Source organism: Mobula hypostoma, chromosome 17 (genome assembly GCF_963921235.1).
Source record: "Mobula hypostoma chromosome 17, sMobHyp1.1, whole genome shotgun sequence".
NCBI lineage: Eukaryota > Metazoa > Chordata > Chondrichthyes > Myliobatiformes > Myliobatidae > Mobula > Mobula hypostoma.
The window spans coordinates 14,861,338-14,886,590 of NC_086113.1; the positions used below are offsets into that span (position 1 = coordinate 14,861,338).

The 25,253-nt window shown below is 41.8% G+C and overlaps 1 protein-coding gene across 1 annotated transcript in view; it reads right to left on the reverse strand.

Annotated features, from left to right (window-relative positions):
* Positions 1-6,010: 6,010 nt before the first annotated feature.
* The window catches only part of ube2ql1 (ubiquitin-conjugating enzyme E2Q family-like 1), a 33,454-nt gene continuing 14,211 nt past the window's right edge, over positions 6,011-25,253 (reverse strand). The window contains exon 2 of the mRNA XM_063069303.1: positions 6,011-7,397. Within this exon, the coding sequence (XP_062925373.1) occupies positions 7,266-7,397 (132 nt within the window). The 3' untranslated portion in view covers positions 6,011-7,265. The remainder of the gene's footprint in view (positions 7,398-25,253) is intronic.

Consider the following 25,253-nt stretch of genomic DNA (forward strand, 5'->3'; position numbering starts at 1 on the left):
GCGCCCCATGTGTGTGTGCTTAATGATGGGGAGGGCTTCACCCATGATGGACTGGGTCGTATCCACTAATTTTGCAGGCTTTTCCATTTCATGGCATTGGTGTTTCCACACCAGGCCATGCTGCAGCCAGTCAATATACTCTCCACTGCACATCCATAGAAATTTGACAAAGTTTTATGTGGCGTGCAAATCTTTGCAAACTTCTAAGAGAGTAGAGATGCAGCCGAGTTTTCTTCATCATGTGTTGGACCCAGGACAATCCTCTGAAATGATAACAGATGAAGTTAAAGTTGCTAACCCTCTCCACTTCTGATCCCCTGATGAGGCCTGGCTCATTGATGTCCGGTTTCCTCCTCCTGAAGTCAATAATCAGCTCCTTGATTTTGCAAACATTGAGTGAAAGTTTGTTACTGTGGCACCACTGAGCCAGATTTTCAATCTCCCTCATATATGATGATCTGTCACCACATTTGGTTTGGCCAACGACTGTAGCGTCATCAGCAAACTTAAATATGGCACTGGAGCTGTGCTTAGCCTCACAGTCGTAAGTATAAAAGTGAGCAGAGCCCGGGGGCTAAGCACAGCCTTGTGGTGCAGCTGTGCTGATGGTGACGTGGAGGTGATATTCTTACCAAGCCGAACTTACTGCGGCAGCGGGGTGGACATCAAGGATCCACGTGCATGAGGAGGTATTGAAGCCAAGGTCTTCTGAGAGTTCAAAATCACTGAGGGGATGATAGTACTGAGAGCAAGATGGGAGAAACACACATCACTCATAGAGAGATCAGAAGTGGAAAGGTTGAGCAATTTCAAGACCCTGGGTGTCAGCATCTCTGAGGATCTATCCTAGGCCCAATATATCAATGCAGTTACAAAAAAAAAAGGCATGACAGTGGCTATATTTCATCAGGAGTTTGAGGAGATTTGGCATGTCACCAAAGATAATTGCAAATTTCTGCAGATGTACTGTGGACAGCAGTCTAACTCACTGCATCACTGTACGGTATGGTGGGGGTGGGGGGGAAGGGCTATTGCACAGGATTGAAAGAAACTGCAGAAAGTTGTGAACTCAAGTCAGCTCCATCATGGGCACTATCCTGCGTATCATCCAGGACATCTTCACAGAGCAAAGCCTCAAAAAGGCGTCATCCATCATTAAGAACCCTCATCACCCAGGACATGCCCTCTTCTCATTGCAACCTTCAGGAAGCAGGTACGGGAGCCTGAAGACACACACTCAATGATTCAGGAACAGCTTCTTCCCCTCTGCCATCTGATCTCTGAATGGACATTGAACCCCTGAACACTACCTCACTACTTTATTTCTTTTTTTGCACTATTTATTTAACTATTTTATATATATATACTTACTGCAATTCACAGTTTTCATTATGTATTGCACTGCACTGCTGCCGTATAACACTAAATTTCACAACACATGCTGGTGATATTAAACCTGATTCATATTCTGATTCTGAACTACTGAGCTGTAGTCAATGAAGAGCATCCTGATGTCAATACTTTCACTCACACAACAGCCCAGCAAAGCTGGGATCTATATATTCACACAGTTGATTGGCATGTTCCTCTTTGACCCAACAAAGCAGGCAATGCTTTCTAGGTACCTACCTGAGCTGGTAGGACTCCTCATAATGCATCCGCCTGGAGTCCGTGTGCCCCTCTGCGATACCAAGTCGATGAATCCCAATTCCAACTGCATGAAAATTATAGCTCTTGTGCTTTTTCCCTGCAACAGCTAAGTCACAGTTCTGCTTAAGATTCACCCTCCAAACAATCCACCTTTGTTAGTGTCGATAACATTGAAGTGTATCCCAAGCCCCCATTGAACTCTATTCTCAGAGTCTCTTTGACGGTCCTTCCGCCACTGATAACATCAGTTACCAGCGAACAGGCTATGAATTTATCTCCCCTGTTACTTCCCAACAGCATCAATGGCCATTTTCCATCCTCTCTTGCAAATTCCAAGTCATTTTAAGTCAGCCAGCATTTCAAAGATAAAAGTTTGCAAACAATTATGGGAGTGCAAAGTTAATCATACTGAAAAGAAAGGTCATCTGTCTGGAGCAGGAAGAGGGGAGGGTGGTGGGTCTTGAACCTAATTAAAGTACAAGTGCACTTCATCCCTTGCTGGAGTGTTCATTATCAATAGAATAATGGACCATTTTCAATGTGACACAATGCTATAAAGCAATCAAAAACCCAGAGCAACATTGTTGGCTGTAACAGTGAATTTCAAATGATTTATTAAGTCTTCTGATCTCTCAGACTCTTTTGTGGCTTCACTGTAGACAAAGGCACTTTTTTTTTGGTGTTTTGATGATTGTCTTTGTATCCTCAGCTGCTGATTAGCTTTGTTATTACAGTTTTGTTTCTGTTCAGGGTGCCGCAGTATCACATGACAGCAGTTTTCTCTCTGTTATCAGAGAATTCTTTGTTCTTCTAACTACTATCATTTTTTGCAGAAATCTAGAAACAAATGACTTTCTGTGGTCTTGTAACTCTAACCCATGTCAGGATATTTAGTGCCATTTTTAGTATGCTCAGACTTATTGCCATGGAGTAATATAGGATGGGTACAGGCCTTTCGGCCCATCTAGTCTATGCCAACCACTGTGCCCACCCAGCTTGTCCCAGTTGGTATTCCTCCAAGCACCCCACCCCCACCATGCTCACGTGATGGAGATACAATTGAGAACCGGGTTACCCAGTGACCATAGCTCCATAAGATATAGGAGCAGAATTAGGGCCATTCAGTCCATCAAGTCTGCCCCGCCATTCGAGCATGGCTGATTTATTATCCCGCTCAACCCCATTCTCCTGCCCCTCCCCATGATCTTTGATGGCCTAACTAATGAAGAACCTATCAACTAGGTGGCAGGGTGGAGATACGTCTCTATCAGTGGAGGTGTAAGGTGCTCCTTCCCTCCGCTAACCTGCAGGTCACCCTTGGGCAAGGTGTAGCACCTGCTTAGCCCCCCACCCCCCAAACTGAGATCAGGGCCACGTGAAGTGATGGGCGGTCATATGAGCAGCCTGTGGATATCACAAGTCCTGGTTGTGCGACCACTGACACCAGGCAGACAATCTCTGAAGAGTATTGATAATGGCTGGTGTCACCTGTCTTGAAAAGACACTGCCCAGAAGGCGGCAATGGCAAACCACTTCTCTAGAAAAATTTTGCTGAGAACTTCAGTCATGGAAAGGCTGTGATTGCCCATGCATAACAAACAATCAGCCTCAATGTACCCAATGTCTTGGGCTCCACTGCCGTCTGCAGCAATGAATTCCACAGATTCATCACCCTCTGGCTGAAGAAAATCCTCATTAGACTCCCTCACAGAGATTACAAGGGTTATGCTTGGAGTAGGAGGAAGAAAGGTGGGTATGCAACTTTACTAGAAGACCAGTGTTAACTATTGGTCAAGCTTTAGTGGGTCATGGGACAGAGTATGCAATTTCAATAAATTGTACATGTTACTTCTAAAACAGGGGTTCCCAACATGGGGCCCACGCACCTTTACTGAATGGTCTCGGTCCAGGGCCTAAAAAGAATTGGGAACCCCTGTTCTAGATAAATGCAAGGGAAATTGAGAAGGGGCCAAAACGGTGGTAATGGATTTGGGGATCTTTTTTGAGATGTGTTTTAAGGGAAGTGAGGCTTCTTCCATAAGATCCAAAGGCTCAGGAAAATTAACTGGGTGCCGAGGAAAATTTGTTCTCACTTGTCAATCAGTTGTTAAGTGTCTTCACAATGAGTCAGACGCATGCAACATTGAACGTAAACCTGACTGGTTAAATTGAAGTAAGTCACTATTTTGTCAAGTCTTGACATCAATTATGGATGCATCCCAAAAGTTAAAATAGTATGGTTTGACACTGAAATACACAAAACAAAATAGATAATGCTCAAGATACTCAACATCTCAAGGAAAATTACTGTTTTAGGCCAGTAATCCTTTATCAGAATATATTGATTATCATGGGTTTTCTGTTTTTCTTCAGATTTCCTTCATCCATGAATATTTAGCTTTGTGATGAGATTCCCAAATTTGGTTTCCCTTTTCATAAGCCAGCCATCTCGAATATATATCACAGTGAGATATCAAACTAATGATTCTTCCCGTAATATATGTGCTGTTTATAGCATTGCACTCACTTCTTCGTAACTACAAATGGTAGCATGATACAGCAGCATTGTGAATGCATTAGCAGACAGGTATTCTAGCGGATTGGACTGATAAACTGCCAGTCTCAGCATGGGAGTTTGTGAACACAAATTCATTTTAACAAGCCGTGTATATTAACACTGGTTATCTGTGATAACAGAGCTGAAACTGACAGTATCCTTTAGGGAGTAAATTATGTTGTCCTCACATTCTATAGCATTGTGGTTGCCTCTTAATTGTTCTCTGGAGAAGGCTGCAAGATAGTCAGACATGTCTCCAGCTAGATGGAAAATGAGAGATGGTCATTAAAGGATTGCCGTGTGGATATTTTATCATTAAGGACCCTCCGCACTGCAGACATGCCTTCCCCTCATTACTACCATCAGGGAGGAGGTACAGGAGCTTGAAGGCACACTCAATGTTTCAGGAATATCTTCTCTTCTGCCATTGGATTTCTGAATGCTGCACGAACCCATTTCACTCCCTTGTTGAACCACTTATTTAAATTGATTTGCATATTTCTTGTTAAAACTTAGATTTTTAAAACGGCTTCCACATAAAAACACATTTTGTGATGGTGATAATAAATCTGATTCTAATTTCAAGAAGTCAGGGACAGTTCATGCCTGGGCTCTGAGGTTTCTAGGGAGGTTAAAAAGGAATTTTGTACATTAAGTTATACTATCGATATACACTCAGTGGCCACTTTATTAGGTATACCTGCTCGTTAATGCAAATATTTGATCAGCCAATCATGAGGCGGCAACTCAATGCATAAAAGCAAGCAGACATGGTCAAGTGATTCAGTTGTTGTTCATGACAAACATCAGAATGGGGAAGAAATGTTTTCTAAATTACTTTGACCATGGATTGAACGTTGATGCCAGACGGGGTGGTTTGAGTATCTCAGAAACTGCTGATCTCCTGGGATTTTCACACACAACAGTCTCTTGAGTTCACCGAGAATGGTGCAAAAAAAACCCAAAAAACATCCAGTGAGCGTCTGTTCTGTGGGCAAAAACACCTTGTTAATGAGAGAGGTCAGAGGAGAATGGCCAGACTGGTCGAAGCTGATGGGAAGGCGGCAGAAACTCCAGTAACCACACATTACAACGGTGGTGTGCAAAAAAGCCTCTCTTCATGCACGACATATTGAACTTGAAGTGGATGGGCTACAGCAGCAGAAGACATCTCAGAAGGGATGTGTTGTCTTTGGAGGGAGTCCAGAGGAGGTTCAGGAGGATGATTCCGGGAATGAAGGGATTAACATATGAGGAGTGTTTGGCCGCTGTGGGCCTGTACTCACTGGATTTTAGAAGAGTGCGGGGGGATCTCATTGAAACCTACTGAATATTGAAAGGACTAGATAGGGTGGATGTGGAGAGGATGTTTCCTATGGTGGGGGTATCCAGAACTAGAGGGCACAGTTCAAAATTGAGGGGTGACGACCCCTTAGAACAGAGGCAAGGAGGAATTTTTTTTAGGCAGAGAGTAGTAAATCTATGCAATGCTATGCCACAGACTGCGGTGGAGGCCAAGTCCATGTATATTTAAGGCAGAGGTTGGTTGTTGATCAGGGCATCGAAGGATATGGCAAGAAGGCAGGTGTATGGGGTGGGATCTGGGATCAGCCATGATGAAATGGTGGAGCAGACTTGATGGGCAGAATGGCCTATCTCCTCTGTTTTATGGTCTAAGGCCATGAACACTCAGTGGCCACTCTATTAGGTACAGGAGGTATCTAATAAAGTGGCCACTGAACGTAGTTTAGAATATGACTAACAATATAACAAGAGAATGAAAAATTACTTACACTGGAGCAGGTTAAAAAGAGCATTTATTTTCTATCCAATATGATACTTTCATCCATTCTTCTTTCTTTCTCTGCCTTTTACATGCCTCTCCAAATACCTGGTCACTAAAGAACTGTACGTAAGTGCGATTGACCCCACACTACACTTCTATCAAACTTGGTTATCTCGAAGATTTGTTTTCCCCCTTCAGTCAGAATACCCGTCACATGCTCAAAAGGTTTTGCATTTGGCAAACCACAAATAAATTAAACAGAAAGACACAAATGCAATTACCACTTGACAAAATGTAATAGCTCTTGACACAGAACGAATGACAGCAACATTCTTTCAGCAAACTAGCAACCACTTATTCCTTAAACATGCAGATATAGTAGGAATTGAAACATCGGAATTGTTTAAGACGTCGAATTAATGCAGGAATTGGAATCGTATCTCTGCAGTGTCTTAAAATCTACTCCTCTACAATCTATCATGAGCATGTTGCTTTCCTTACTCCCACAAACATTTGATGTACAATTCTACTACTAACTGTGACATTATTTACCACATTGGCACGTTAACCCTATGAGATGTTGGTTTGAATGACAGGTGCGACTAGCCCTGCTAAAGACTGCTTTCATAAATAATGTATAGGGGTGCCAATCAGCAAAGATGCTGAAACATGTTAAACCACCTTCTTTCATTTCACTGGACTTGAAGTTAGAACAGTTCACTTTCAGTAATCAATAACCAGCTACAAGACAGAATTTTAAATTTTAGCACAATAGAGCACAGCTCCACACAAATTACGATCTTCAAGTTGCATTGACAACTGACCTGTGAAAAAACAGCACAGCAAAATGTCAACCTATGCCTGCCACCTGGGTATTAAATATTAACTGCTTCATTTAAATTTAAATTAGTAGAATGGTGAGGAATGAAATACATGATGTCATCTGTTTATCATTAGCATGGAGAGAAGCAAACTACAGCGTAGTAGAATGGGCGAATGATGCAAACCTGATGCGGAAGAAAACCAAATTCAGATGAACTCAATTCCAGCAACAAGCAGGTCATTACCCCCCACCCCCCTCCCCTCCCCACCCCAAAAAAAAACAAATTCCCTTCAGGCTTTTATCCGTAAACATCTCTTTTCATAAATACAGTAAATGTTTCCTTTGTGTTGCCATGTCTAATTGAAGCTGAAATAGAAAGAATGGATCGTAAACAGCACTGAGAGGATGGAAGTGTTTTTTGGGTTTGAAAACTTTGGGAGTTCAGCGGCTCAGCCATCGGACACGGGGGGAGTAACCCAGCCATACTTCTCGTGCGTCTTCACCAAACTTTTAAATGTCGCCTCAGCTTCTTTGCGAGTGAAGGCTTTCTTTGTCTTCCCCACTTTTCTGCAAATTCGACCCTGCGTCAGACAGGAAAACACAAAGTAAAATAGACCACTTAGTCAAGTAACAGGAAGCAACCAGTTGTCACATAATGCTGCATGAAAGGGTGAACAATAAGGAAAGCTTGATTCATCACTTTCTCCAGGAGATGGTGCATTTTGAAGTCTCACCACTATTCCAGAGGACCTTGGTAAACATTGCAAACTGGGATCCAGTAGCTTGAGCAATTGCATCATCAATTGTCAAGGGCCTGACCTCCCTAAATTTAACAAGCACTTGGTGCACATTGTATTACTGATAAAGAGGATCATACCTAGAGAAATGCCAGCCTGTTTCTTACAGGGTGATGGACAGATTGGTTGGAGGGAGACAGTGAGAGGTTTAGTTAATGGAATAGAAATTTAGTAGGAGATCCACACTTCCAGATTATTGTTTGGAGAGTTGCAATAGTTCTCTGGACTAGAAACACTAAATCTGGCAAAATTTCAAAAAGCATGTTCTATCAAAATGGCACCTTCAATAAATTTACAGGTCCCACAAGAGCGTTATTAGACAATAATTTGTTCAGCAAACCACTTAATATCATGGTATATAACGTCAAAGAAGTGGGTACAGCTTCGCAGAGGATTTCTCTTGGATGCAACACATTGATGCATCACAGTGTGCAAGGACTGCAAATTTCTGTAGTTCATTCTGACTGGTTGTGACAATCGCCTGATTTGAAAGCACCAACGCATAAGTATCTATCGAGACTGTAGAGATTGCAGCTCATACAGCTCCATCAGAGACAAAGCCCTCCTCATCACTGAGGACATCTTCAAACAGCTACGCCTCAATAAGGCCGTAACATTATTAAGTACCGTCACCATTCAGGACATGTCCTCTTCTCATTACTACCACCGGGGGAGGGATGGGGAGGCACAGCAGGTACACGAGGCTGAAGACCAATACTCAACATTAGGAACCCCTTTGCCATCGGATTTCCGAAAGGTTCATGAACCCACGAACACTACCTCACTATTCTTCTCCTGCACTATTTATTTTTGGTTGTAACTTACCGGATATCTTTTTATGTCTTGCACTATATTGCTGCCACAAAAAACAACAACTTTCACGACTTATATCAGTGATAATAAACCTGATGCTGATGAAGAACACAGAACAGTACAGCCCCGCACAGGCCCCTTAGCCCACAATTCTACGCCAATCTTTTAACCAACTCTAGGATCAATCTAACCCTCCCTCCTACATAGCATTCCAATTTTATATCATCCATGTACCAACAAAGAGTTTCTTAAATGTCCCTAATGTATCTGCCTCTACCATCACCCAGGCAACGTGTTCCAAGTGCTCTCTCTGTAACAAAACCAGCTCTGAAATTGCCCGTACAATTTTCTCCAATCACTTTAAAATTATGCCCTCTTGTATCAGCTATTTTCACCCTTGGTGTTGTGGTTACACTAAAACAGACCAAAGCTGCTCAGAGATTAAGCTAGGAGATCGGCACTGTATGATGTGCTTCCAAAATAATTTAAATCCAAAGCTGACAAAACTTTAGATTCTTTATTACGAAACCAGCAAAGATGAACAATCTTACAGTGATAAAAAAACTAACTAAACTGAATTAGCGATATAGTAATCTTAGCATTCAAATTGGTGCAATTATCTGATATTTGAATTAGCATTCTATATGTATTTAAGCATTCCAGTTAGCGTTTCAACAACGCCCCAATTAGCGAATGAATAGAGGTCAAACTAAATTAGTGTAACAAAAAGAAAAATCACCCCGTGGCTTATCCCCTCTCAACTAGACTAACCAACTAGCTAACCACAGGAGTGAAAATGTAACTATACTCATTTGCTTCTACCACGCCCCACCCCATGTGACAGATTACCATAATAAACCGCTACAAAATACAGTACAGACAGAGAATTGATGCATGGCTCCAACTGACATGAAATAGATATGTGGCTCCTACACTGGGAGAGAGGCATTGGCTGCCCTCCCTATTTATGCTTCTTATCATCTTGTACATCTCTATCAAGTCACCTCTCATCTTCCTTCACTCCAAAGAGAAAAACCCTCGTTGCTCAACTTTTCCTCTGCAGACATGCTCTCTAAAGCAGGAAGTATTCTGGTAAAACTCCTCTGCACCCTCTCTAAAGCTTCAAAAACACAATGATGGAAATAAAAGTCAAGTAGGGAGGTAGAGAAATTCTATCTGCATAAATAATTAAGTCTTCCCTCAAAACTATACTGTCAGAAACTTGAGGAACTGATTATAGTTTTATTGGTGAATATGGTGCAATGCAGACTTCAAAATGAAAATGTTATAATTTTGCATTTTCACACAATTATTTAAAGTAACTTAATTGACGTTGATGTTTAAGGTATCAGTGCAAAAACGGAAAATTCTGGAAATGTAAGTAAAGGGGAAGAAATCAATTACTTTATTTAGGGGGAAATATTGGATAGGCTGGGTTTGTTTTCCTTGAATAGGAGATTCAGGTGTGACTGGGTACAGGCACATACATTCAATGGCCACTTTATTGGATACCTCTTGTACCTAATAAAGTGGCCACTGGGTGTACGTTTGTGGTCTTCTGCTGTTGTAGCCCATCCACTTCAAGTTTCGATGTGTTGTGCATTCAGAAATGCTCTTCTGCACACCACTATTGTAATGGGTCAATATCTGAGCTACTGTCACCTTCCTGTCAGCTTGAACTAGTCTGGCCATTCCCCTTTAACCTTCCTCATTAGCAAGATGTTTTTGCCCACAGAACTGCCACTCACTAGATGGTTTTTGTTTTTCACACCATTTTCTGTAAACTCTAGAGACTGTTGTGCATAGAAATCCCAGGAGATCAACAGTTTTTGAGATACTCAAACCTCTCCATCTGGCACCAACAATAATTTCTTGGTCAAAGTCACTTAGATTGCATTTCTTCCCCATTCTGATGTTTGGTCTTGACCATGTCTGCATGTTTTCATGTACTGATTTGCTGCCTGATTAGATATTTGCATTAAGGAATAGGTGTAGGGGTGTACCTAATTAAGTGGCCACTGAGTTTAATAACAGGATAGGTAGCCACAATCTTTTGTCCATGATAGGAGTATCAAAAACAATAGGGCATAGATTTAAGGAGAGAGGACAAAGTTTTAAAAGCAATTTGAGAGAAAGATTTTAACAGAGAGTGGATGATATCTGGAACAAGCTACCAGAGGATGTGATGCAATCAGATACAATCAGTTTGGTTAGGAGACATTTAGATACGCACCGTTGTGTTTTGTAACTTCAAAATATTAAATTAATTCAAGGAAAACACAGGTCTGGCTTCGTCTTTACTTTAAGAGAGGTACACACGTATCATGTGGTAGCTTGATGATGTATGCAATTAACATATTTTTACATATAATCCATAATGAATAATTTAAATGAATAAGAATGCTTAATCAAACAATATATAAACAGGATTACTCAAACATCACTTAAATGTTAAATACACAACACGCACTTAAATCGGCCAGGTGTGGTGTGGGTAAGTGGGATTAGTATTAGAGGGCAATGAACCCCATTTCAGTCCTGTACAATTTTATTGCTTTGATATTTCCACTTGATCACCTTTCCCCTTTTCTGCTTTTGTTTCCCTTTTAGATTTCCAATATCACTGGTAATTTAATATACCTAGTATAGAGCGGGGACAGGCCATACATGCCTGTGCTAACTATGACACAAATTTAAACTCACCCCATCCGTTCCATATCCTTCAATACCCTGCCTGTACGTGTGCCTACCTAAAGGCCTCTCAAATGTTGCCATCATAACTGCTTCTACCGTCTCTACTGGCAGCTCATTCCGGGTGTTATAATATGAACAAAGTCACCGAGAGACACTGAAGCTCCTGGATACAGTGTTTTTTTATTCAACAAACTGAGACACTCTTGGAGGAAGAGGTCTTCCAGCCCAATATTACGTGACATTGTTATATGCTAAAATTCAAATGTAACAGCAGGGTGATTCTACAGTTACCATCTACAATGCTTCCTTTGAATGACATATAGTGTTCACACACCTCCTTCCTCGCACCCACATTCCAGACACCCAAAATGAATGTTAATCATTATTGTCCTGTTTGCAATCAACTCCAGTCCACAGCTCCGGGAAAACTATTGTTCAGGGCTGCATTTTAAATTCAATCTACAATCCACATTCATGTCTGAAGATTGGTTGCTGGTGAAGTTCGTATTTGCTATGTACCTTAACACCAGAATAGAATACACTCTAACACCAGGCACCTGCCACTCTGTGTTAAAAAAAAATTGCCTCATAATTCTCCCTTAAATTTCCTCCCTCTCATCTTAAACTCTAGTGGTTGACATCTCCATCCTGGGGAGGAAAAAGAACTCAATCTTTGCCTCTCACAGTCTACAATACTATCAGATTGCCCCCCAGTCTTTGATTCTCCACAGCAAATAGTCAGAATCAGAATCAGGTTTATTATCACCGGCATATGTCGTGAAATTGGCTAACTTAGCAGCAGCAGTTCAATGCAATACATAGTATAGAAGAGGGGAAAAAAAATTATAAATAAATATGTAAATCAATTACAATATACGTATGTTGATTAGGTTTAAAAAATTGTGCCAAAACAGAATTATATATTTAATAAGTGAGGTTGTGTCCAAGGGTTCAACGTCCATTTAGGAATCGGTTGGCAGAAGGGAAGAAGCTATTCCTGAATTGCTGAGTGTGTGCCTTCAGGCTTCTGTACCTCCTACCTGATGGTAACAGTGAGAAAAGGGGATGCCCTGGGTGCCGGGGGTCCTTAATAATAGCCGCTGCCTTTCTGAGACACCGCTCCTTGAAGATGTCCTCCTGGGTACTTTGTAGGCTAGTACCTTAGATAGAGCTGACTAGATTTACAACCTTCTGCAGCTTCTTTCGGTCCTGTGCAGTAGCCCCTCCATACCAGACAGTGATGCAGCTTGTCAGAATGCTCTCTATAGAAGTTTCTGAGAGTTTTGTTGACAAACCAAATCCCTTCAAACTCCTAATGAAGTATAGCCCCTGTCTTGCCTTCTTTATAGCTGCATCAATATGTTGGGACCAGGTTAGGTCCTCAGAGATCTTGACACCCAGGATCTTGAAACTGCTCACTCTCTCCACTTCTGATCCCTCTATGAGGATTGGCATTGAGTGGACTTCCTTTTGGGTAGATGATTTGTTAACACTTAAATGACTTTGGCCACCAGACTTCTATTTTAACTGTTTGACAAAGGACTGTGGATTGAGTCCACCACAATCGGCTTCCTAAAAGGTGTGAATACCAGATACTTCTGGTGCCTGATGCTGTAGTTTCGAAGACAGTCTTATCTATACATTATATATATTAATTGTCTTCTATGTTAGCACGTAAAATGCCAAATAAATGTATTGTGGATTGAACTAAAGGCTGTGGATACCAACACAGACATGTTGGCGTCAGAAGGAAAGGATGAAATCTGAAGGTGTGATGTTTGTATGTAACTTCAAAAGGAAGCATTGTCTGTAACTTTTTAAGAAGCGATTGCCTTTGTGTTTAGCATATAAATATTGAGCCTACATTTTAGCTAGCAAACCTTTCTGCGGAAAGCGTCTCTGTCCGTTAAGATGCCTGCTGTACCTTGTTGTGCTGAATAAAGAAGCTGCTTTGTATCTACCAGTGACTCTGTCTCTCCGGTAATTTCATCCACGTTAGAACAGGCATGTGTCACTTCGTCTTACCCTTCCTGAAGTCCACAATCAGCTCTTTTGTCTGACATCAAGTGCAATGTTGTTGCTGTGACAGCACTCCACTATATCTCACTCCTGTACGCCCTCTCGTCTCCATCTGAGATTCTATTAACAATGGATGTATCATCAACAAATATTGATTTATCACATTACCTGATACTACAATGTCCATACCTGATGGATCATTACTTTTAAAGACAACAGTCCTCAAATAAAACAGAAGAGATTTCTACAATACTGCCTACTCATCTGTGGTTTAAGGTCCTTATGTATCATACTTAATATTTGCTTGACATGTATGTGTGAAAATTCAAGTGCAATATTTAAGTCAATTAAGTTAAAACAAACGTGAAAAAGCAGTAATTTAATGGATATATTTTCCAGTCCTCAAAAATGGCAAAGGAGATTAAATAAAAGATAACTCAATTTCTCTGCACACTTCGAACATATTTCCACTCTGTTGTACAGAGTTAACTATCAATAGATGTAATTAAACCACAAATCCTCAGGAGATGGAGACGTGTAGCAAGCCCTTCGTGATACACTGATACTAATATTGAAGTAAACAACATATGCTGAATCACAGCACTAAACTGCTCATTTTCCAACCTGAATTCCCCACCAGGTATCCTGCCTGCTGGGATCACATATTGAAGATGCGCACATGCACCCTGCATGTTCCTTTGAGTAATTTGTCTTTTTTTTTCCCAGGTGTCTGCATTCCCAAAAACTATTCCTGCTACATGGCAGCAGGGCAGCACAGTAGAGTAGGGGTTAGCACAATGCTTTACAGTACAGGCGACCCCGGTTCAATTCCCACTGCTGCCTGTAAAGAGTCTGTACGTTTTCCCCGTGACCGTGTGGGGTTTCTCCAGTTGCTTCCATTTCCTCCCACAGTCCAAAGGTTAATTGGTCATTGTAAATTGTCCGTGATTAGGCTAGGATTAAATCAGGGGATTGCCGGGCGTCACAGCCCTAAGGGTCTATTCTGCGTCGTACCTCAGTAAATAAATAATCAAAACTCCCGAATGTGAATGTGGCATCAAAAAAGTGGGAAGGATAAGACGTTGTTGCTAAATTGTCATAATTTTGGTTGGAGCATGACTTTTGGCCCATCTGGTCCATGCTGACCCAGATTTCCATCTGCACTAGTCCCAGATGCCCACATTTGGCCCATGTCTCTCTGAACCTTTCCTCTCCATGTATCTGTCCAAGAATCTTCGAAGTAAATAACATTCATGGCATGTTTTAGCACATGGTCATCAGGTGAAATTTGGAATTCTGAGGAACATTTGTCACAAATTAAGCATCATATTAAAATGGTTATTTTCCTAAATGGGAGGAGATTGATAGAGGCTATTTGATCCCATTCCCACCTCAGGTTTGTATACTGCATACATACTTTATTGTCGCCAAACAATTGGTACTAGAACGTACAATCATCACAGCGATATTTGATTCTGCGCTTCACACTCCCTGGATTACAAATATTAAACATACTTTGGAATAAATGTACGTTGAATCTTTGAACAGTTTAGGAACTGCCTGGTTAAACTAAATTGCCCTAACCTTCACAGCCAAGGAATACGAGCTGGAGGAGGCGTGAATCTCAATAACAATTTCTTGGTTGACATGGAAACAAAGGACCAAATGACCCCTTTGATGACATATATTTGGGGGTGGCATGGTAGCATAGTGGTTAGCACAACGTTTTATAGTACCAATGACCCAGGTTCAATTCCCTCCAATGTCTGTAAGGAACCTGTACTGCATGGGTTTCCTCCGGGTGCTCCAGTTTCCTCCAACAGTCCAAAGACATACTGGTTGGTAGGTTAATTGGTCATGGTAAATTGTCCTGTGATAGGCTAGGGTTAAATTGGGGGTTGAAGTGCTGCAAGGGACTATTCTGTGTTGTAGTTCCATAAATAAGTAAGTAAATTTCTACTGTTCCAATTTCTGATGATACTCTGCTTACAGTTCTGTCATGCAAAGCTGTCAGATGAGCTTTCAACATTCTCCTAACTTTACACCTCGTATTTCCATACAACATAGGCTGAGCCAATTCCACCTGTTGAGTGCCTGCTGGATTCCTGAGCAACCCATCAATCCTATACCCTCATTTCTTTCTTGTTACCTCTCCCATGACCATTAACACCTGCCCCATCTTTCACCACTCACCTAGCCCACACTGTAGCTAAACTCACCTTCCAACCAGCACACCTTTGAAATGTGGGAGGGGCTTCTGTTGAAGTGCAATGCATCTGACTTATGAGCTCCTACCTCCACAAGAAATACAATACAGTGCAAAAGTCTTAGGCACATATAACTAAGGTGCCGAAGGCACAAATCACTTGATTCTAAACAATCGGTTTATTGATTATTACTCAATGTCTCTCTGGTGCTTCCTGCTCCTTCCCCCTTCCCCCAACCATGAATCCCCTCTCCCTGCCCCCTTCCCACTCTTGGTCCACAATAGAGAAAAATATCAGAATCAGGCTTATCATCACTCACATATGTCGTGAAATGTGTTTTTTTTTGCAGCAGTACAGTGCAATCCATAAGATTACTACACTACTGTGCAAAAGTCTTAGGCACATATATATAGCTAGGGTGCACAAGACTTTTGCACAGTCCTGTAATCTTGATTGCTTAGAAGTACGAAGCCTTCCTTCTTACATCATCTCTTCACGCAAGAGTTCATCTGTTTTATCTTCCTATTCCTGTCCTCACCAGCGTTTACTTGTAATAATCAGCAGATTATTACTTCTGAGATCCTACTTTTTAACCTTTATCCTAGAACTGCAAACTCTATGTAGAGGACTTCATCCCTCCTTTCTACTTCTGCACATTTCCATTTCTGATGAAATGTTAACTGCTTTTCCCTCCCCAGAGGCTGTCTGACCTGTTAAACGTTTCCATCAGTTTTCAGCTTTTGCTTTGACAGTATCTCTGATTTCCCGTGAAACAAATACTCCTGTTGCAGTAGTGATATGTTCTGTGGTTTTCTCATTTACTCTCGATACCTGGCAGGTGACCTTTAAATATTCTGCCAACTATTTTTCTCTACAAGAGAATCCGCCAGCAAACTTCACAGGAGCTTTTTGCCACTGCAGCCAATAATTCCAGAAACATTTCTTTAGAGTACAAGTTTTTGTTTTAAAAATAAATCTCCACCGGGTAAATTTCTTGTTTCTGTTTTCCAAGTCAACACATTTAAAGCACCCAAATAGGGCCCAGTGTATTGAAACAGGCAGGAAGATGAGCTGCTGCAACTTGCAACGGCAGTTTGATAACTGGTACTGAGGTCTACACTCTTCTGCCCTGTAAACATCAAAATCAATTTAGGTCAATGGATATATCACCTGAGTTTATAGGGAAAGGTTGAATAGATTAGGCCTTTATTCAAGGACTGCAGGAGAATGATGGGAGGTCTTACAGACGTTTTGAAAATTATGAGGGCTCTAGATAGGGTGAATGTTTGTAGGCTTTTTCCCCTCGGGTTGGGTGAGAGTAGAACCACAGGTCATAGGTTTAGGGTGAAAGGAGAAATATTTAAGGGAAATCTGCCGGGGGGGGCGGGATACTTCTTCACTCAGAGGGTGATGAAAAGTTTGGTATGATCTGCCAGCGGAAGTGATAGATGCAAATTCATTTATAACATTTAAGAGAAATTTGGTAGGTACGTAGAAGAGAGAGAGAGAAATGAAAGGCTATGAACCGGGTGCGAGTAGATGGAACTGAGCAGAAGAGCAGGCTAGCATGGATAGATGGGCAGAATTGCCTGTTTCTGTGCTGTGGTGCTCTATGACTCTGACTCTAAATTGATGGAGTTTGCCCCTGCTGTGTTTGCTACCTGCTTCTCCTCAGACAGGATGCAGTCCTTCAAATCCGAAAATGTAAGGGTCAGTATGTTCTGTAAATAGGCAGAAATAGCTTCTCCTCCTTCAGAGCATTCCTCAACACCACAGGGACCTGCTGGTTTGTGTCCAGGAAATACATGTTCCATATTATTAATAATAAGAACATTTACCCAATTTGACAACTTAAAGTTCCAGGGTTAGATCCCGTAAATGATTTTTATCCATCTATCCCTCATTATGTTTCATTTCCCTCTGATCAGAGATTATGGGTGGTTTTGCCCACAAAGGCAGAATGGTTTGTGTAATAACTTGGTAGCATAACTGTTAGTGAAACGGGGTTGTCCGTAGTGAGTACGCACGTTCTCCACGGGCTTCCTCCAGATGTTCTGGTTTCCTCCCACATTTCAAAGGCGGTGCAGATGGGTAGGTTTACAGCTACGGAACTGGGCCTGTTACCGCACTGGATCTCCAAATGAGAATAAAATTAACAACCTCCTTCTGCTTCACATGTGAGCGAGTTTGGAGACATAAGAGAGCACCGATGCTGGAATGAGGAACAGAAGAATCAAACTGCAGGAGGAACTTGGTGGCCCAGTAACGTCAGGGGGATGGTCGGGGTTTCAGGTCGAGGCAATGTTGCAAGTTCTTTGCTCCTTTTAACTAACTTCAACCACCTCCCTGTTAACAGATCATCTGCATGACTAAAGCCACACTCTGCTCAATGCAATTGAACAGACCACTGCAGCACAGTACAGGCCCTTCAGCCCACAGTGCTGTGCCGACCCTTAAACTAAGACAGGCCTCCCTTACCTGGGTCCATTGACTCCTTGGTTATTTGTATTGGTCCATGGCATAAAAAAATGTCGGGAACCTCTGCTCAGAGATAAACTCACAATATCCTGGACTACCTATCTGTTATCAAAATTGCTGCTCTCCTGCTTGCCATAGAAGATGCAAAACTTGCCCTTCACCTTCTCCCTTCCTGCTGGTCAGGGTACCAGCAGCTCCTACTGGGTGAAATCTGATATCCTGTGTATTTCACTTCATTAGCTGGTCACTGTGTTCCTCTACAAAGTTCAAAGTAAAATTTATTATCAGAGTACAAACACGATGGGGTGGATATTAATTTTACATATTTCTCTTTTGGGTGCTTTTTTTCTCTTACTGTTATGAATTATATATTGGATTTGTTTGTTTTGCACTGTATAAATCTCCATCTTGTTGTTGGGTTCCTCTTTGTAGTTTCCTTGTAGAAATGCATAAAAAAATTAATAAAAAAAACACGTCACCACTTACAACCCTAAGATTCTTTTTCCTGCGGGCATTCTCAGCAGATCCTTAGAATAGTATCTGTAAACAGGATTGATGAAAAAGTAGAGCATAGAAGACAACAAACTGTGCAAATGCAAATATAAACAAATAGCAATAAATATTGAGAGCAGGAAATAACAAGTTAAAGAGTCCTTGAAGTGAGATCGTTGGTTATGGGAACATCTCAATAGATGAGTGTGGCTATCGCCTTTTGTTCAAGAGCCTGATGGTTGAGGGGTAGTAACTGTGCTCGAACCCGGTGGTGCGAGTCCTGAGGCTCCTGTACCTTCTACCTGATGGCAGCAGTGAGAAAAGAGCATGGCCTGGGTGGTGAGGATCTCTGATGATGGATGCTGCTTTTCTACGACAGTGTTTCATGTATACTGGGGAGAACAAATGTCAACGGTGTAATTGCTTTTCTGAGTGGACACATTCAGCTCTCAAACAGGACTGTAAGCTTGTATTTGCATTTCTGAAACTCTCTCTTTAGCCTCCTACACTGCTCCAGCGAAATTCAGCTCAGCTTTAACGTAAACCACTTAGAACTACATTGTTTTGCATAAAAGATTCTCTATAAATAAGTTATTATTTAAAACACTTGACGTATCAATATGACATTTTGCAGATTCAGTGGTGTTAACCAATTCGAACAACCACTCCTTCCATTTTTTCCTCAATAACTGGTATGGTAACTGGCTCCTCTTGATCTTTTGTTTTTGTTTCTTATCCCAAAACTAGTTCATTATTGTCCTCCCATCACCCAGAAAACATTGAAAGGACTAGACAGAGTAAACATGGAGAGGATGTATCCTGTGGTGGGGGAGTCCAAGACCAGAGGACACAGCTCAGAATAGAAGGATGTCCCTTTGGACCAGAGATGTGGAGGAACTTCTTGAGTCAGAGGGTGGTGAATCCTGTGGAGTACAAGTCATTGGGCATACTTAAAATGGAAATTAGTGGGCTCTTGATTAGAAAGCGCATCAAAGATTACTTGGAGAAAACTGGCGAATGGGTTGAGAGGAAAAATAAACCAGCTATCATTAACTGGTGGGGCAGACTCGATGGGCTGAATGGCCCAATTCTGGTCCTCTGTCTTATGGTATCATCATGATGCTTATTATCACTGTCACAGTGAGGAACAGCCTCCTATTTTGTTCATTTCCTGGATGATGTGTCATCTTCTGCCCGCCAACACATCTGCATCACTTTAGAAGACAATTAGTTCTTTCTTGAACCAAGAACTTTGGCTGACCTGCAGCACATATCTGGCATTTTCAGATTATCTTTCTCAAAATTTTTGTTACTCAACTTTATAACATTACCATGATTTTGATGTGTTTGTTTATTATTTCTTTCCTTTTTGTATTTGTATAGTTTTTGTTGTCTTTTGCACACTGTACGCCCTATTGGTGTGGTTTTTCATCGATACTAGTATGGTTATTGGATGTATTGAGTATGCCAGCAAAAAAATGAACCTCAGGGTTGTATATGGTGACATATATGAACTTTAATAATAAATTTACTTTGAATTTTGAGCTACACTCTCTAGCCAAAACCTAAGCTATGCTTTAATACAACTTCCTAATGTCCGTACTTTCCCCTGGCTATCCTGTCAGTGCTGTTTAAGACCTTATTTCTTATAAATCTGTTCACAGTTCGTGAGCACTGCAATAGATGAGCAGGATTTCAAGTGTTTGTCTGGGCTGGGCTCATGGTCACTTGACCAACACACCTTTCTGTTATATTGAGTGCAATTTTCCTAGAGTATCTTTGTTTAAAATATGTTTTCCTTTACGTGATCATTGCAAACAAGCTCAACCTTATCAATGTCATCTGTAATCTCCCGTGAAACGGCAATGCTCAGCCTCCTGTTTTAAGTTCAAGTTTATTGTCATTTGACTGTACATATATACAACCAAACAAAACATTCCTACAATCTACAATTGACTCACACAATGTACATCATATGCAGAACATAAACCCGAATATTATAAAATAAATAACTTTATCAACATGGGTGGCACGGTCGCAGAGTGATCAGCACAACGCTTTACAGTACAGGTGACCGAGGTTCAATTCCCACTGCTGCTTGCAAGGAGCTTGTGTCTCCTCCTCACGACAGCATGGGTTTCCTCCGGGTGTTCCGGTTTCCTCCCACAGTCCAAAGACGTACCGGTTGGTAGGTTAATTGTTCATTGTTAAAATTGTCTTGTGATTAGGCTGGGGTTAAATCTGGGGTTGCTGGGGAGCGCGGCTCGAGGGGATTCCGTGCTGTATCTCAATAAAAAAATTCAAACTGCATGCAGTAAAATGCAGCACAGATAATCAGCAAACAGTAAACAGCTCGCTGTCAAGGTGATGAGAACTTCTGAAGTGCGGCTGAATATTCTGGTGATGCTCCCAGGTAAAGATTTCAAGAGTTTAGATACAGTGACAGTGAAGGAGCAGTCATGTATTTCCAAAGCAGGTTACAAACGTGCAGAAGGTGCAGGTAATGGTCCACCCGCTGCTCTGGTCTCTTCTGTTGACAGAGACCATGCGGAGTAGTGCAGTTATGGAACTACAGTGTATGTTGTACACGAAGATGATGAAGATTAACCACTGTGTTTGATAATCACATTAATGTAAAATCTTTTTTTGAAAATATTTGACATACTTTTTAAATAAAGAGGTTAACTTTATTTGTCACATGCACGTCGAAACACACAGTGATCTGCGTTGCTTTGCGTCAACAACCAACACAGTCCGAGATGCGCTATGGGCAGCTCGCGGGTGTCACAATGCTTCTGACAACATAGTCACAACTTACTAACCCTAGCTATACGTCTTTGGAAATGTGGGAGGAAACCAGAGCTCCTGGAGGAAACCTAAATGGTCACAGGGAGGATCACTGGGGACCCGAGTCACCCCAACCACAAACTGTTCCAGCTGCTGCCATCGGAAAAGGGTACCGCAGCATTTCAGCCAGGACCAACAGGCTCCGGGACAACTTCTTCCACCAGGCCATCAGACTGATTAACTCACACTGACACAATTGTATTTCTAAGCTATATTGACTGTTCTGTTGTATATCTTACTGTTAGAGTGAGTTTTTTTGGGTAGATGATTTGTTTACACTTAAATGACTTTGGCCACCAGACTTCTGTTTGACAAAGTACTGTGGATTGAGTCCACAACAATGCGCTTCCTAAAAAGATGTGAATACCAGATGCTTCTGGTGCCGTAGTTTGACCAGATGCTGTAGTTTTGAAGACAGTATTATCTATACATTATAAATATTAATCGTCTTCTATGTTAGCACATAAAATGCCAAGTAAATCCTGAAGGCCCAGACATGTTGGCGTTGGAAGGAAAGGATGGTGTGATATTTTGTATGTAGCTTCAAAAGGAAGCATTGTTTATGCATTGCCTGTAACTTTTTAAGTAGTGACTGCCTTTGTGTTTAGCATATAAATATCGAGCCCACATTGGGCTAGCAGACCTTTCTCCTGAAAGCATCTCCATCCGTATGATGCCTGCTTGTTGCGTTGAATAAAGAAGCTGCTTTGTATCTACCAGTGACTCTGTCTCTCTGGTAATTTCATCCACGCTACAACACTTACTCTGCATACTATTTATTACAAATTACTATAATTTGGACATTGTACATTCAGACAGAGATGTAACGTAAAGATTTTTACTCCTCATGTATGTGAAGGATGTCAGAAATAAAGTCAATTCAACTCAAACTCCTTACAGATAGGAATCCCAGGTAGACACTGGGAGGTTGTACAAACTCCTTACGAGCAGCAGTGGGAATTGAACACCGATCTTAGAGCTTGTGCTGCAAACCGTGACACTAGCCACTTCGCTACCGTGCCACCGTACTCCATGCGTGGGACATACTCAACCGTGGGTAGCTGGTGGTCGATGGAATCGGCGATTCTGACGGTGGAGGGGGTGCCACTCAAACAGGACGACTTGTGCTGGAGGGTGCTGCCGTCCCCAAGGTTGGGTGGGCTGCACTCGCCCATGGCAAGCAGAGACATGTCAGCTTTCTCCTGTCCACTCATCACCCACTTTTTTCAAATGTAGTAAAATAAAATGAAATGATCAAACCAAATTAATCAGATTCCTTTCTAGTGGCCTTGGGCAGCTACAAAAAGTGTGCATTGTCTTTATCTTATTTATGAAATTAGCCTGCACAAGGTGTCCAACATATGAAGCTGCTCAGAAATTCTGTTTTACTTTTGCTTACAACAGTTTCCACAAGGACTAAATCTATTTTTAAATCGTGCTTGTTTATGGATTTTCCCTCTACCCTGTCATCTTTCATTAATATTCTGTGCTATTTCATCTGCACGTACTTCTCAAACAATGAACCTGTCCTATAATTTCACAGGAGTACTGAATACAATGTAGGGCACGATCAGAAACACAAGAGATTTTGCAGATACTGGAAATCTTGAGCAACACACACATGTTGGAGGAACTCAGCAGTTCAGACAGCATCTATGCAGAGGAACAAACAGTTGATAGTTTGGACTGAGACCCTTCATCGGGACTGGAAAGAAAGGGGACAGAAAATAATCGGTGGAAGGGCTGAAGAAGAAGGAATCTGATAGGGGAGGAATAGTGGACCATGGGAGAAAGGGAAGGCGGAGCTGGGCAAGAGGGAGGTGATAGGCAGTTCAAGAGAAAAGGAAGGGTGAGAGGGGAACCGAGAATGGGGAATGGAGAGAAGTCGGGGGGGGGGAGAAATTACTGGAAGAGAAACTGATTTTCATGCCATCCTTTTTGGCAAAACTATAAATATAGTCTGAGAGGATGTTTTCAAAGATCCACAGGACCATAAAACCAGAAGAGATAGGAGGTGAATTAGACCATTTGCCCATCAAGTCTGCTCTACTGTTCCATTGTGGCAAATTTATTAACATTTTCAACCTCATTCTCCTGGTTTCTCTGGTTTGCCCTGACAAATAAAAAACCCACCAACTTTAAATGTTCTCAATGATTTGGCCTCCACAGCATCCGTGGTAAAGAATTCCACAGATCCACCACCCTCTGGCCAAAGAGTTTCCTACTCATCTCCACATCCCTCTATTCTGAAGTTGAGCCCTTTGGTCCTAGACTCACACACTATAAGAAACATTCTCTCCATATCCACTCTAGATAGATAGATAGATACTTTATTGATCTCAAAGGAAATTGCAGTGTCATAGTAGCATTACAAGTTCACAGGTATACAAATATTAGAAGAGAAGTAAGAAAGAATAAAAAACAAGTTACCTCAAACAGTCTAACAGGAGGGGGTCATCACTTCCCCCGGCTATAGGTTGACTCATTATAGAGCCTCATGGCCAAGGGCAAGAATGACCTCATATAGCACTATTTGGAGCAGCACAGTTGTCTTAGTCTATTACCAAAAGTGCTCCTCTATTCAGCCAAGGTGGCGTGCAGAGGGTGAGAAACATTGTCCAGAATTTCCAGGATTTTCTGTAGGGTCCTTTGTTCTACCACAGCCTCCAGTGTGTCCAGTTTGACTCCAATAACAGGTCAGCTTTTCTAATCAGTTTTTTCAGCCTGTTGGCATCACCTGTGTTCATGCCTTTGCCCCAGCACACCACCACATAGAAGATTGTACTGGTGACAACAGACTGGTAGAACGTGTGAAGGAGAGGCCTGCGTACTCCAAAGGACCTCAATCTTCACAGGAAGTAGAAGCGACTTTGGCCCTTCTTGTACACAGCCTCTATGTTGATGCTCCACTCGAGTCTGTCAACCAGTTGCACCCCCAGGTAGTTTCAAGTCCTCAACACATCTAAGTCCTCTCCATCTATAGTAACTAGGAGCAGTGCAGGTTTAGTCTTCCTGAGGACTAGTTCCTGAGGATTGGAGGGTGGCTAATGTAACTCCACTTTTTAAAAAAGGAGTGAGAGAGAAACCAGGGAATTATAGACTGGTTAGCCTAACATCAGTGGTGGGGAAAATGCTAGAGTCAGTTATCAAAGATGTGATAACAGCACATTTGGAAAGCAGTGAAATCATCGGACAAAGTCAGCATGGATTTGTGAAAGGAAAATCATGTCTGATGAATCTCATAGAATTTTTTGAGGCTGTAACTAGTAGAGTGGATGGGGAGAACCAGTGGATGTGGTATATTTGGATTTTCAAAAGGCTTTTGATAAGGTCCCACACAGGAGATTAGTGTGCAAACTTAAAGCACACGGTATTGGGGGTATGGTATTGATGTGGACAGAGAATTGGTTGGCAGACAGGAAGCAAAGAGTGGGAATAAACGGGACCTTTTCAGAATGGCAGGCAGTGACTAGTGGGGTACTGCAAGATTCAGTGCTGGGATCCCAGTTGTTTACAATATATATTAATGACTTAGACAAGGGAATTAAATGCAGCATCTCCAAGTTTGCGGATGACACGAAGCTGGGCGACAGTGTTAGCTGTGAGGAGGATGCTAAGAGGATGCGGGATGACTTGGATAGGTTAGGTGAGTGGGCAAATTCATGGCAGGTGCAATTTAATGTGGATAAATGTGAGGTTATCCACTTTGGTGGCTAAAACAGGAAAACAGATTATTATCTGAATGGTGGCTGATTAGGAAAAGGGGAGGTGCAATGAGACCTGGGTGTCATTATACACCAGTCATTGAAAGTGGGCATGCAGGTACAGCAGGCAGTGAAAAAGGCGAATGGTATGCTGGCATTCATAGCAAGAGGATTCAAGTACAGGAGCAGGGAGGTTCTACTGCAGTTGTACAAGGCCTTGGCGAGACCACACCTGGAGTACTGTGTGCAGTTTTGGTACCTTAATCGAGGAAGGACATTCTTGCCATAGAGGGAGTACAAAGAAAGTTCACCAGATTGATTCCTGGGGTGGCAGGACTTTCATATGATGAAAGACTTGATCGACTAGGCTTATACTCGCTGGAATT